Raw genomic sequence first — 13,959 nt, forward strand, 5'->3', positions numbered from 1 at the left:
GGGCTGGAGGGCCCTGTCCTCGGAGTATGACTGGAGGTTGCGTTCTGGGGGCTTTCCTGGCCCGTGGTCTCGCTTTCGGCCGCACTGCAGCCCGAGGCTTCGGGGGTCGCCGCGAGGCTGGAGTGTCGGGGACGGTCTCGGGTGAAAAGAAGCGAGTAGTCTCTGAAGGGAGTCGGCGAGCAAACTCCCCGCTTCGGAACGCGCGGGAAGAGTAGCTCTTCGACTCTGTGGTGAAGAGTGGTCCAAACTCCGCCTCAGGCGGTTTTTAAATTTTTTTTAACGCGACTTGGTAGTCCAGTAAATACCTCCACTTTTAGATTCTTGGTGGTAAATTCGCCAGTGTCAAATTGCACGGTTCCTGTAGGTTTTACCTAGCTGTCGGTGAAGGAATTTCACAATTTTGCTACACGTAATACTCAGGCCGAGAAAGGACATTCAGAGATACTGTTTATTGTAAAGAGCATGCCCTTTTGAGAAGTCTGGGTGTCTGTGGACTCCAGATTATTCAGTGATTTATGGCACTACCATGTATAAACAATTGTGAAGTTTTAGTAATGCAACGACATTCAATTTACTATGTATAATTGTATATATTTATTTTAATATATATAACGACATTAATTTTTAAAATACCTGCCCAGTACCGGGATGAAGGGGTCTTTCTTTCCATCCACATTTTTATGTAATAATACTGTGTCAAAAGGTTTTTAGAAAATCCTTCCTTCTTCTTATTTTTTTTTTAGCAAGTGTCCAAGATGAATGACAGCCTATTTGTCAGTCTGGACAGACTTTTGCTAGAATTTGGTAGGTATAAAGTGAAAATAAAGAAGTAGGTAACTATTTGTATTATCATTTGACATTTTAACAATGAAATGAAGTTACAAGAGTTATTTTATTTTAGTTTTCCAGTATGAACAAGATATAAGTACTAAAGAAGATATAGTTCAGCGAATTAATAGTAAGTAGTTTTGCATGACAAAGATGTTTTAATTTTTTATAGAATATAGGATGTTATGCAGTTGCTTTGTTTAGGGTAATTTATAGTTGGCATTAGAGCTCCCCCTTCTATCTAGGGACTAATAATAAGCTGTTTACCCTAGCTAGTTTTTCAGTAGTACATGTCAGTATTCTGTATTCAGCATTTAATTATTTTGTGTTTAGGAATTTTAAGTAGAAATCACTCATATTACATAAAATTGAAAATATTTTTTCCTTAACACAGGTTATTTCAAACATTTGAGTAAAAAATTTTAAATATTTTTAGAAATCATCAAAAGTCAGTGGCCAGAATTAATGGATGCCACATTTTCAGGAATGCTAATTATCAAAATTAATATTATGAGTAGAATGACAAAGCAAATTATATAAATGTAGTGTTTTAAGATCCTACATAAAAACTATCCAAAGAAGCTACAATCATTATTTCTAATAGTTCTGAAAGGTTTAATAAATTTGTTTATCTTTTCTGCAACAAAAGAGAATAGGGTATTAAGAATTTGTTTTAATTTTTTAAAGAAATTACATTTGATTTTTATCTTGTGTTTACTCACTAGTGACAAAGAAATAAGTGAATTGAAGATATATTAAATAATGACTTGGAATTGATTAATAGAAATTTCACATTTGTCAAAAACAAAACTCTTACATTAGTATCATGTGAATAAATGTTTACATGAACTCATAACATCATAAGATACCATTGATCTTAGACATTTCTTAATCTAGCCCTCTTACATTAGAGATGGAACAGGGGACATTTCTCTTCAATCTCAAATACGACTTCTTAGCTTCTGGGTCTAGGACCAAGCCTGATTGTCCTGTGCTCTTTAGGGCCCTTCCCATCTCAAGCTTCACTTCTTGTCCATTCTTTGGTTCTCCTTTTTTAGGTCAGTTGCCATACCTTTTTTCCTACTGTATTTATTCTGAATTTATGATTTCTCCTTAAAATAAATATTTCTGTTTTCTAGAATGCTTTGAAGATATTAAAGAATACAAAGCTACTGTTTGTAAGATACATGAAACTATAAATACGACAGATGAGGAAATTGGTCATTACTGTAAACATAGTAAAGAGATCAAAGACAACTGTAGTAAGTGAGTATTTTAAAGAAACTTTCAATAATTGTTATTAGATTCTCTTATTCAGGGATATTGAGTTTATAGTTGAAGACACTGTTGCTTGACAGTAGTATTTTATATTAGGAAAATGATGAATCAGGTCTTCAATTTCCTTGTTACAAGACACTGTAAAAGGGATAACAGAAGGTTCAAAAGAAAGAAGTAAGTGTTCTAAGTGAGGTGAAAGTCACTCAGTCATGTCTGACTGTTTGTGACTTCATGGACTATACAGTCCGGGAAATTCTCCAGACCAGAATACTGGAGTTGGGTAGCCATTCCTTTCTCCAGGGGATCTTCCCAGCTCAGAGATTGAACTCAGGTCTCCTGCATTGCAGGCAGATTCTTTACCAGCTGAGCCACAAAGGAAGCCCAAGAATACTCGAGTGGGTAGCCTATCCCTTTTCCAGGGGATCTTTCTCACCCAGGAATTGAACCGGGGTCTGCTGCAATGCAGGTGAATTCTTTACCAACTGAGCTATCAGGGAAGCCCTAAGATCTCTCTAGTTCAAATCCAGTTAGTATAAATATAATATTTTGAGTAGACTCAGAAAATTCCTATTAGATAAATAGATCTAAAATAATGTTCACCTTTGAATTTTCAAGATCTTTTTGTCTAAGGGAACTAGCCTAAAATTAGTAGCTTTTCAAAATAAAACTATTTAGTATCTTAATTCTTTCAGTATAGTCTCACATCCTATTCTAATAGTTATATCTATTAATATTATTTAAGACAGACATTTTGAAGCAAAGACTTTTTTTTTTTTTTACAAAGGCTTGTTAATGGAACCTAACTGTATGATCAAGTACTTACAAAAAGAAAGTGTGTTAGCTTTCTGTATTTAATTTTATGTGGGCCACTGTCTTTGTATTAAGTACTATACTTAAGAATCATGCCTGTTTTAAAATGTTTTGTTATTTAAAAATTTCATAAGCTTTTGGTTTCCCTTATTACTTTTTTTATAGTTGTTTTAAATAGAAGTGACACATGCCTAGTATAAAAATTCAAAGCGTATACAAATATATGGAATAAAAAGTCTCTCCCTGTCTGCAGTCCCCACCCCCACCCTGTACTCTTTCTTATAGGTAATCACTCTTAACAGTGAGTACACTTTCAGACCTTTTAAAATATACATTCAACACCATTACTACATATGCTTATTTATATGTCTACCTGTATTTCTGACTTTCCTTGTCTCAAAAATGCAATCATACCATACTGATTTTTCAACTTGTTTTTAAAATTTAACAATAGGTAATGTAAATGGTACTATACATGGGATGACTGTATATAGATTTCATTCTTTTTTTAATAGCTCCATAGTATTTTATAGTACTGATGCATCCTAAGTTACTTAATCTTCTCCTATTAATATACATGTTGGTTATTTACAGTTATTTCCTATTATAAGCAATATATATAGGTCTCCTTCCATATTTCTAGAACTGCTGCTATAGAATGAACTCCTGGAAATGACATTGCTAGATCAGAGAGTATGCATGTTTAAATATTTGATAAGTAATTCTAAACTTCTCTCCAAAAAAATTATACTAACTTATACTTTCACCAACAATATTTGAGAGTTTCTATTCCTCACAACCTTGCTAACACTGAAATTATCAATGTTTAATTTTTTTTGGCAGTATCATTAATGAAACACTATGTACTGTTCAACTTTTTCTTTGAGGTATACTGCAGTAGGTTTTACCAGTGGTTTCCCTCAATTAGCTGCAATGGGTTCTGGAAAATTACTGGTAGTTTCTCCTTAGAACCTACTGTGTTCAAGATGTACTTTATACAAGATTATTCTCTACTGGGTGCTGAGGACAGTTAGGATCTGTTGATTTTAATGCGCAAATACCTCTAGTTCATGATTTCAGCTTGTGGCTAAGTGATTTAAATGTGACATATGAATTCATGAAAGTATGAGAAAAAATATAGGTGACTATAATCTTTGAGAGAAGAAGATCTGTGTCATCAAAGGTAGAAATCACATTGGAAACAATGGTAAGTATACATAGAAATTAAAAAGAAAAACACCTCAAATTGATACAAAAAGCAAAAAGATAAAGTAGAAAAACATCAAAGAAGGGTCAATTTAAAAAATATAAAGTGCTTGTAGAAATTATTAATAAAGAGCCAAAGCCCCATTAGAAAAAAATGGGCAAAGATGGTAAATAAGTAAATACCAAAATGAAGAAATGTGTGTCTAATGAACATGTGAACAAATGCTCAATCTTACTAATAATCAAAGACATCCAAATTAAAGCAATAATATTATACATTATTGTACATTATTTTGTCCTTAAGTTTTACAGAAATTTAAAGAAGGTTCATACCCAGTATTGGCCAGCAAATAAGAAAATCACCTTGCTCACACAATGTAGGAATATGTTATTGTTGTTGTTCAGTCACTCAGTCGTGTCTGATTCTTTGCAACCCCATGGACTGCAGCACTCCAGGCTTCCCAGTCCTTCACTGTCTCCTGGAGCTTGCTCAAACTTATGTCCATTGAATTAGTGATGCCATCAACCATCTTGTCCTTTGTTATCCCCTTCTCCTCCTGCCTTCAGTCTTTCCCAGCATCCCAAGAGTCAGCTCTTCACATCAGGTGGCCAAAGTATTGGAGCTTCAGCCTCAGTTCTTCCAGTGAATATTCTGGATTGATTTGTTTTAGGATTGACTGGTTGATCTCCTTTCTGTCCAAGGGACTTTGAAGAGTCTTCTCCAACACCACAGTTGAGGCATCAATTCTTCAACGCTCAGCCTTCTTAGTGGTCCAACTCTCACATCCATACATGACTACTGCAAAAACCATAGCCTTGACTAGACAGACCTTTGTTGGCAAAGTAATGTCTCTGCTTTTTAATATGCTGTCTAGGTTGGTCATAGTTTTTCTTCCAAGAAGCAAGTGTCTTTTAATTTCAGGGCTGCAGCCACCATCTGCAGTGATTTTGGAGCCCAAGAAAATAAAGTTTCTCATTGTTTTCATTGTTTCCCTATCTATTTGCCATGAAGTAATAGGATCAGATGCCATGATCTTCATTTTTTGGATGTTGAGTTTTAAGCCAGCTTTTTCACTCTCCTCTTTCACTTTCATCAAGATGCTCTTTACTTCTTTGCTTTCTGTCATAAGGGTGGTGTCATCTACATATCTGAGGTTATTGATATTTCTCCTTGCAATCTCGATTCCAACTTGTGTTTCTTCCAGCTCGGCATTCCCAGTGAGGTAATCTGCATATAAGTTAAATAAACATGGTGATAATATACAGCCTTGATGTACTGCATTCCCAATTTTAAACCAGTCCATTGTTCCATGTCCAGTTCTAACTGTTTCTTCTTGACTTGCATACCGGTTTTTCAGGAGGTAGGTAAGGTAATCTGGTATTCTCATCTCTTTAAGAATTTTCCACAGTTTGTTGTGATCTACACAACAAAGAATTTTAGTATAGTCAGTGAAGCAGAAGTAGATGATTTTCTGGAACTCTTGCTTTTTAGATAATCCAACAGATGTTGGCAGTTTGATCTCTGGTTCCTCTGCCTTTTCTAAATCCAGTTTGGACATCAGGAAGTTCCCGGTTCATGTACTATTGAAGCCTCGCTTGGAGAATTTTGAGCATTACTTTGCTAGTGTGTGAGATGAGTGCAATTATGCAGTAGTTTGAACATTTTTGTCATTGCCTTTCTTTGGGATTGGACTGAAAACTGACCTTTTCCAGTCCTGTGGCCACTTCTGAGTTTTCCAAATTTGCTGACCTATTGAGTGCAACATTCACAGCATCATCTTTAAGGATCATCTTTGAGGAATTCAACTGGAATTTCCAATACCTCCACTAGCTTTGTTCATAGTGATGCTTCCTAAGTCCCACTTGACTTCACATTCCAGGATGTCTAGCTCTAGGTGAGTGATCACACCATCATGGTTATCTGGGTCATTAAGGTATTTTTTGAATAGTTCTTCTGTGTATTCTTGCCAGGTCTTAGTATCTTCTGCTTCTGTTAGGTCCATACCATCGCTGTCCTTTATTGTGCCCATCTTTGCATGAAGTATTCCCTTGGTATCTCTAATTTTCATGAAGAGATCTCTAGTCTTTCACATTCTATTGTTTTCTTCTTTCTTTGCATTGATCACTTAGGAAAGCTTTCTTATCTCTCCTTGCTTGGATATATCTTTTCCTTTCTCCTTTGTCTTTCACTTTTCTTCTTTTCTCAGCTATTTGTAGGGCCTCCTCAGACAACCATTTTGCCTTTTTGCATTTCTTTTTCTTGGAGATGTTCTTGATCATCACCTCCTGTACAATGTTATGAACCTCCATCCATAGTTCTTCAGGCATTCTGTCTATCAAATGTAATCCCTTGAATCTGTTTTTCACTTCCACTGTATAATTGTAAGGGATTTGATTTAGGCCATACCTGAATTGTGCCTAGTGGTTTTTCCCACTTTCTTCAATTTAAGTCTGAATTCGGCAATAAGGAGTTCATGTCAACTCCCGGTCTTGTTTTTGCTGAGTATATAGAGCTTCTCCATCTTTACCTGCAAAGAATATAACCAATCTGATTTCAGTATCGATCATCTGGTGATGTCCATGTGTAGTCATCTCTTACGTTGTTAGAAGAGTGTGTTTGCTATGACCAGTGCATTCTCTTGGCAAAACTCTGTTAGCTTTTGCTCTGCTTCATTTTGTACTCCAAGGCCAAACTTGCCTGTTACTTCTTGACTTCCTACTTTTGTATTCTAGTCCCCTGTGATGAAAAGGACATCTCTTTTTGGTGTTAGTTCTAGAAGTTCTTGTAGGCCATCATTGAACTGTTCAACTTCAGCTTCTTCGGCGTTACTGGTTGGGGCATAGACTTGGATTATTGTGATATTGAATGGTTTGCCTTGGAAATGAACAGAGATCATTCTGTCGTTTTTGATACTGCACCCAAGAACTGCATTTCAGACTCTCTTGTTAACTGTGAGGGCTACTCCATTTCTCCTAAGGGATTCTTGCCCACAGTAGTAGATGTAATGGTCATCTGAATTAAATTCACCCATTCCAGTTCATTTTAGTTCACTGATTCCTAGAATGTTGATGTTCATCCTTGCCATCTCTTGCTTGACCACTTCCAATTTAACTTGATTCATGGTCCTAACATTCCAGGTTCCTATGCAGTATTATTCTTTATAGCTTCAGACTTTATTTTCACCACCAGACACATCCGTAACTGGGCATTGTTTCCACTTTGGCTGAATTTCTTCATTCCTTTTGGAGCTATTTCTTCACTCTTCTCCAGTAGCATATTGGGCACCTATTGACCTGGGAAGTTCGTCTTTCAGTGTCATATCTTTTTGCCTTTTCATACTGTTCATAGGGTTCTCAAGGTAAGAATCCTGAAGTGGTTTGCCATTTCCTTCTCCAGTGGACTGAACTCTCCACCATGACTAGTCTGTCTTGGGTGGCCCTACATGGCATGGCTCATAGTTTCATTGAATTAGACAAGGATGTGACCCATGTGATCGGTTTGATTAGTTTTCTGTGATTGTGGTTTTCATTCTGTCTGCCCTCTGGTGGTAGACTTCCCTGGCGGCTCAGACGGTAAAGCGTCTGTCTACAATGCAGGAGACCTGGGTTCAATCCCTGGGTGGGGAAGATCCCCTGGAGAAGGAAACGGCAACCCACTCCAGTACTCTTGCCTGGAAAATCCCGTGGGTGGAGGAGCCTGGTAGGCTGCAGTCCACGGGGTCGTGAAGAGTCAGATATGACTGAGCAACCTCACTTCACTTCACTCTGGTGGATAAGGATAAAAGGCTTGTAGAAGCTCCCTGAGTTACTGGCTCTGGGGCAAACAGGTCTTGCTCTGATGGGCAAGGCCATGCTCAGTAGATTTTTAATCCAATTTTCTGCTGATGGATGGGGCTATGTTCCCTCCCTGTAGTTTGGCCAAACTATGGTAGGGTAATGTAGGAATATACACTGGTTTATACCTTTTGGATCACATATCTGCATACTTTAAAGACTTTAAAAATAAGCATCACTTTTGATTAAATGGTATCATTTCTGATAAATTTTTGTAAGGAAATAGGTATTTTCTAAAAGATATAATGTACAACAATGTATTTATATCAACCTTTTATGATAGGAGAACATTGGAAGCAGCTCAGTGTTCAATATTAGGTGATAGTTTAAATGAATTTTGGTTCATCCATATGAATGAACAGTAAACAGTCTATTAATTTATGCTATATGTCAATATTTATTGACATGAAACGTGTTAACAGTATATTACAAATTGAACAAAACATTGAAACAGCATTCATAAAATAAACTCAATGTAGTAATTGTGTATTTATATATGTATAATAGAACAAGTCTAGACATATGTATGGAGAAGGCAATGGCACCCCACTCCAGTACTCTTGCCTGGAAAATCCCATGGATGGAGGAGCCTGGTGGGCTTCAGTCCATGGGGTTGCTAAGAGTCGGACATGACTGAGCAACTTCACTTTCACTTTTCACCTGCATGCATTGGAGAAGGAAATGGCAACCCACTCCAGTGTTCTTGCCTGGAGAATCCCAGGGAAGTGGAAGCCTAGTGGGCTGCCGTCTGTGGGGTCGCACAGAGTCAGACATGACTGACGTGGCTTAGCAGACATATGTACATCAAAATGCTTATAATGAGTATCTTTTCAATGAAAATATAGTTCTTACAGAATTTTAAAAATATTCAGAATGTATGTATATATAACCTTTGATCTTATAATTCCATTTTGGGAAATATTGTTGAAGGAAATGATTGAAAACTCAGGCAAACATTTAAGTGCAAGTCCTTAAGAGAAACTTAGAGTAACTAAAATGGCTAACAGTATTGGAATGAGTAATATGTTGTATTTATTAAAACCTTTACAGTGAATTTTTAGTAACAAAGAAATGTGTATAGTTTAAAACTAAGTGATAAAGGTGAATACTTTGGCCACCTGATGTGAAGAGCTGACTCATTGGAAAAGACCCTGATGCTGGGAGGGATTGGGGGCAGGAGGAGAAGGGGACTACAGAGGATGAGATGGTTGGATGGCATCATCAACTCAATGGACACGGGTTTGGGTGGACTCTGGGAGGTGGTGATGGACAGGGAGGCCTGGTGTGCTGTGGTTCATGGGGTCGCAAAGAGTCAGATATGACTGAGAGACTGAACTGAACTGAAAGGTGAATATGTTGTATATGTGAATATGATCTCAAATATGTTAAACTATATGTGTCTGCTTGTGAATGCTAAATCTCTTCACTCATGTCTGACTCTAGGTGACCCTATGGACTGTAGTTCATCAGGCTCCTCTGTCTATGGGGATTCTCTAGGCAAGAATACTAGAGGGGGTTACTATGCCCTCCTCCATGGTATCTTTCCAACCCAGGGATCAAACCCACATCTCTTATGTCTCCTGCATAGGCAGGTTGGTTCTTTACCACTAGGACCACCTGGGAAACTCTGTTTATAGTAAAATTGGAAGTAAATTATTGAAATATTCAGTTCAGTTCAGTCACTCAGTCATGTCCAACTCTATGCGATCCCATGAATTGCAGCTGAGCACCAAAGAATTGATGCTTTTGAACTGTGGTGTTGGAGAAGACTCTTGAGAGTCCCATGGACTGCAAGGAGATCTAACCAGTCCATTCTAAAGGAGATCAGTCCTGGGTGTTCTTTGGAAGGAATGATGCTAAAGCTGAAACTCCAGTACTTTGGCCATCTCATGCGAAGAGTTGACTCATTGGAAAAGACTCTGTTGCTGGGAAGGATTGGGGGCAGGAGGAGAAGGGGATGACCGAGGATGAGATGGCTGGATGGCATCACCGACTCAATGGACATGAGTTTGAGTGAACTCCGGGAGTAAGAGGAGAGTGAAAAAGTTGGCTTAAAACTCAACATTCAGAAAACTAAGATCATGGCATCTGGTCCCATCACTTCATGGGAAATAGATGGGGAAACAGTGGAAATAGGGTCAGACTTTATTTTGGGGGGCTCCAAAATCACTGCAGATGGTGATTGCAGCCATGAAATTGAAATATTAGTGGTTATTATTCAGTGTTGAGAATATGGATGATAATTATTTTCTTATGTATACATTTGTGCTTCAAAGGTGGGTATGAGTACTTTTTGAATCTGAAAAATAAAAAATTAGAAAAAATCTGGAGGAAATATTTGAACAATACTTAGAATGTAAGCTGCAGTGGCATATGCTTAATTTTAGATTTTTTGCATTGGTGACATCTTTCCAGTCATGTAATAAAAACAAATGTGTAAGCAGAATATTCATTTTATACTTACTGTCTGATTTTATAATTCATTTTGGTCTAGTTTCTTTCAAATTCAGGAGGGTATAAATTTCTAAATTTGAAAGGAGAAAAAATCCCTTTATCCCTTATGCTAGCCCTGCTTATTTAACTTATGTTCAGAGTACATCATGCATGCAAAATGCTGAGTTAGATGAATCACATGCTGGAATCAAGATTTCCAGGAGAAATATAAACAACCTCAGATATACAGATGATACCACTCTAATGGCAGAAAGTGAAGAGTCAGGCTCCTCTGTCCATGGGGATTTAGCAGGAACTCCCAGGGACGGGAAAGCCTGGTGGGCTGCCGTCTATGAGGTCGCACGGAGTTGAACATGACTGAAGCGACTTAGCAGCAGCAAAGAATCTCTTTTAAAATCATGGCATCTGGTCCTATCACTTCATGGGAAATAGATGGGGAAACAGTGGAAACAGTGTCAGACTTTATTTTTTTGAGCTCCAAAATCACTGCAGATGGTGATTACAGCCATGAAATTAAAAGACGCTTACTCCTTGGAAGAAAAGTTATGACCAACGTAGATAACATTGAAAAGCAGAGACATTACTTTGCCAGCAAAGGTCCATCTAGTCAAGGCTATGGTTTTTCCAGTGGTCATGTATGGATGTGAGAGTTGGACTGTGAAGAAAGCTGAGCACCGAAGAATTGATGCTTTTGAACTGTGATGTTGGAGAAGACTCTTGAGAGTCCCTTGGACTGCAAGGAGATCCAACCAGTCCATTCTAAAGGAGTTCAGCCCTGGGTGTTCATTGGGAGGATTGATGCTAAAGCTGAAACTCCAATACTTTGGCCACCTCATATGAAGAGTTGACTCATTTGAAAAGACCCTGATGCTGGGAGGGATTGGGGGCAGGAGGAGAAGGGGACGACAGAGGATGAGATGGCTGGATGGCATCACCGACTCGACGGACATGAGTTTGAGTGAACTCCGAGAGTTGGTGATGGACAGGGAGGTTTGGCGTGCTGCAATTCATGGGGTCGCAAAGAGTTGGACATGACTGAGCAACTGAACTGAACTGCACTAATAGAATCTCCTGAAGAGGGTGAAAGAGGAGAGTGAAAAAGCTGGCTTAAAACTCAACATTCAAAAAGCTAAGATCAGGGCACCTGGTCCCATCTCTTCATGGCAAATACAAGGGGAAAAAGTGGAAGCAGTGACAAATTTTCTTTTCCTGGGCTCCAAAGTCACTGCAGACAGTGACAGGTGCTGCCATGAAATTAAAAGACACTTGCTCGTTGAAAGGAAAGCTATGACAAACAGAAACAGTATAGTAAAAAACAGAGACATCACGTTGTCTACAAAGATCTGTAGAGTCCGTTTTTCACTAGTCATGTACGGATGTGAGAGTTGGTCCGTGAAGAAGACTGAGCACCAAAGAATTGGTGGTTTCAAATTGTGCTGGAGAAGACTCTTGAAAGTTGCATGGATTGCAAGGAGATCAAACCCATCAATCCCAAAGGAAATCAACCCTGAATATTCATCAGAGGGACTGATGCTGAAGCTGAAGATCCAATACTTTGACCACCTGGTTCGAAGAGTCAACTCATTGGAAAAGACTTTGATGCTGGGAAAGATTGAAGGCAAAAGGAGAAGGGAGTGGCATAGGATGAGATGGTTAGTTAGCATCACTGACTCAGTGGGCATGAATTTGAGCAAACTCTGGGAGATAGTAAAATAAGGGGAGCCTGGAATGCTGCAGTTCATGGGGTTGCAAAGAGTTGGTTATGATTTAGTAACTGAACAGCAACAACTCTATAAATATTTATTCCAATAGAATTTCTTAACTAAGATCTTATGAGTGAGATGAGTGAGTGAAGTCGCTCAGTCGTGTCCGACTCTTTGCGACCTTGTGGACTGTAGCCCACCAGGCTTCTCTGTCCATGGGGTTCTCCCGGCAAGAATACTGGAGTGGGTTGCCATTTCCTTCTCTAGAGGATCTTCCCAACCCAGGGATCGAACCCAGGTCTCCCGCATTGCAGGCAGACACTTTTTAACCTCTGAGCCACCAGGGAAGCCCTTATAAGTATGATGAGATCTTATATATCTTACATATCTTATAAGTATGGAAGATCTTATAAGTATGATGAGAAAAATAGCCTGATGCCAACACTCAACACAACACAGAGTGTTGCAGAGTATATTCCAGAGATGTCATAGCAATATACAATCCAGGCATGTCAAATTTGTTCCTTCCCTAGTCATGGTTCCCAAACAAACTTTTATGTGAAAAATTAGTGGATGTTGATATTCAAACATGTATACAATTATGGTCATAGTGGTGATGATGGGAAATGGGAATGTTTTTCTTAATGTAAGCTTACTTTCTCCAAGAAAGGAAAGATTGTTTAAGTGGTTAAATTCATTTCTATTATTTCTTCAATTTATTATTCTGAGATGCTAATTACAGTATTTTTTATCCATAGCTGGAAGCCAACATGTGATGTATTTCATAAACATGAAGACTACATGCAGGAGCAATTTATTATTTATCAAGAAACTATTGAAAAAGACAAGTATAGTATAAATATTAATTTAAGCTTATCAATTCTATAAGTTAGTTTTAATAAGACATTATTTGTAAAAATATTAATTGAAAAATGTACACAAAATTTTTAAAAAGTAAATCCAGTGTTTTGGACTCTTTGGTTGTCATTGTTGGCCTACCTATTTGTTATAAAGCTCTTTCCAACCTTAGATATATTTAAACATATCCTTAACATAGTAACTATCAGTAGCAATATAAAGCAGAGTGCTTCAGTTAATGTTTTTTATGACTGAGTTGCTATGGTCAAACACCTTAGGGAGTAGCCAGTTATAAAGTTAGCTTATGAGAAAATTGAAATATTGGCTTTAAAAGGGTATTTTTATATAAAATTTGTGTTTTTCAGTTTTTTAGCGGGATATTATATTCTGATAGAAAAATATTAATATTCATGTGGGTTTATTATGTGTTAAATCACTTGGTGGGGGATTAAATGTAGTTAGTGAATATAATGAAACAAAGTGAGGAACTTGGAACAATATATAATTTCACTTAATTTAAAAAAATTGAAATGTTTTTATTTTTAACATAATTGGATAAGAACAGTATCAAGTTTATTTTTAATTTTTATTTTTTTCTTACTATTTTCCCCCCAGCTTTATTGAGGTATAATTGATGTATGACCTAGGGGTTTTCCTTATTTTCTTCAATTTAAGTCTGAATTTTTCAGTAAGGAGCTCATGATCTGAGCCACAGTCAACTCCAGGTCTTGTTTTTGCTGACTGTATAGAGCTTCTCCATCTTTGGCTGCAAAGAATATAATCAATTTTGGCATTGATCATTTGGTGATATCCATGTGTAGAATTGTCTGTTGTGTTGTTGAAAGAGAGTGTTTGCTATGACTAGTATGTTCTTTTGACAAAACTCTGTTAGCCTTTGCCCTACTTCATTTTGTATTCCAGGGTCAAACTTGCCTGTTACTACAGGTATCTCTTGACTTCTTACTTTTGCATTCCAATCCTCTATGAT

General features: G+C 37.5%; 1 protein-coding gene across 1 annotated transcript in view; it reads left to right on the forward strand.

The window, feature by feature from the left end:
- C10H14orf39 (chromosome 10 C14orf39 homolog) overlaps positions 756–13,959 on the forward strand; it is a 44,984-nt gene continuing 31,780 nt past the window's right edge. The window contains exons 1-4 of the mRNA XM_005685939.2: positions 756–804; positions 902–958; positions 1,968–2,094; positions 12,872–12,961. Coding sequence (XP_005685996.2) covers positions 756–804; positions 902–958; positions 1,968–2,094; positions 12,872–12,961 — 323 coding nt within the window. The remainder of the gene's footprint in view (positions 805–901; positions 959–1,967; positions 2,095–12,871; positions 12,962–13,959) is intronic.

Source organism: Capra hircus, chromosome 10 (assembly GCF_001704415.2).
Source record: "Capra hircus breed San Clemente chromosome 10, ASM170441v1, whole genome shotgun sequence".
NCBI classification, from domain to species: Eukaryota; Metazoa; Chordata; class Mammalia; order Artiodactyla; family Bovidae; genus Capra; species Capra hircus.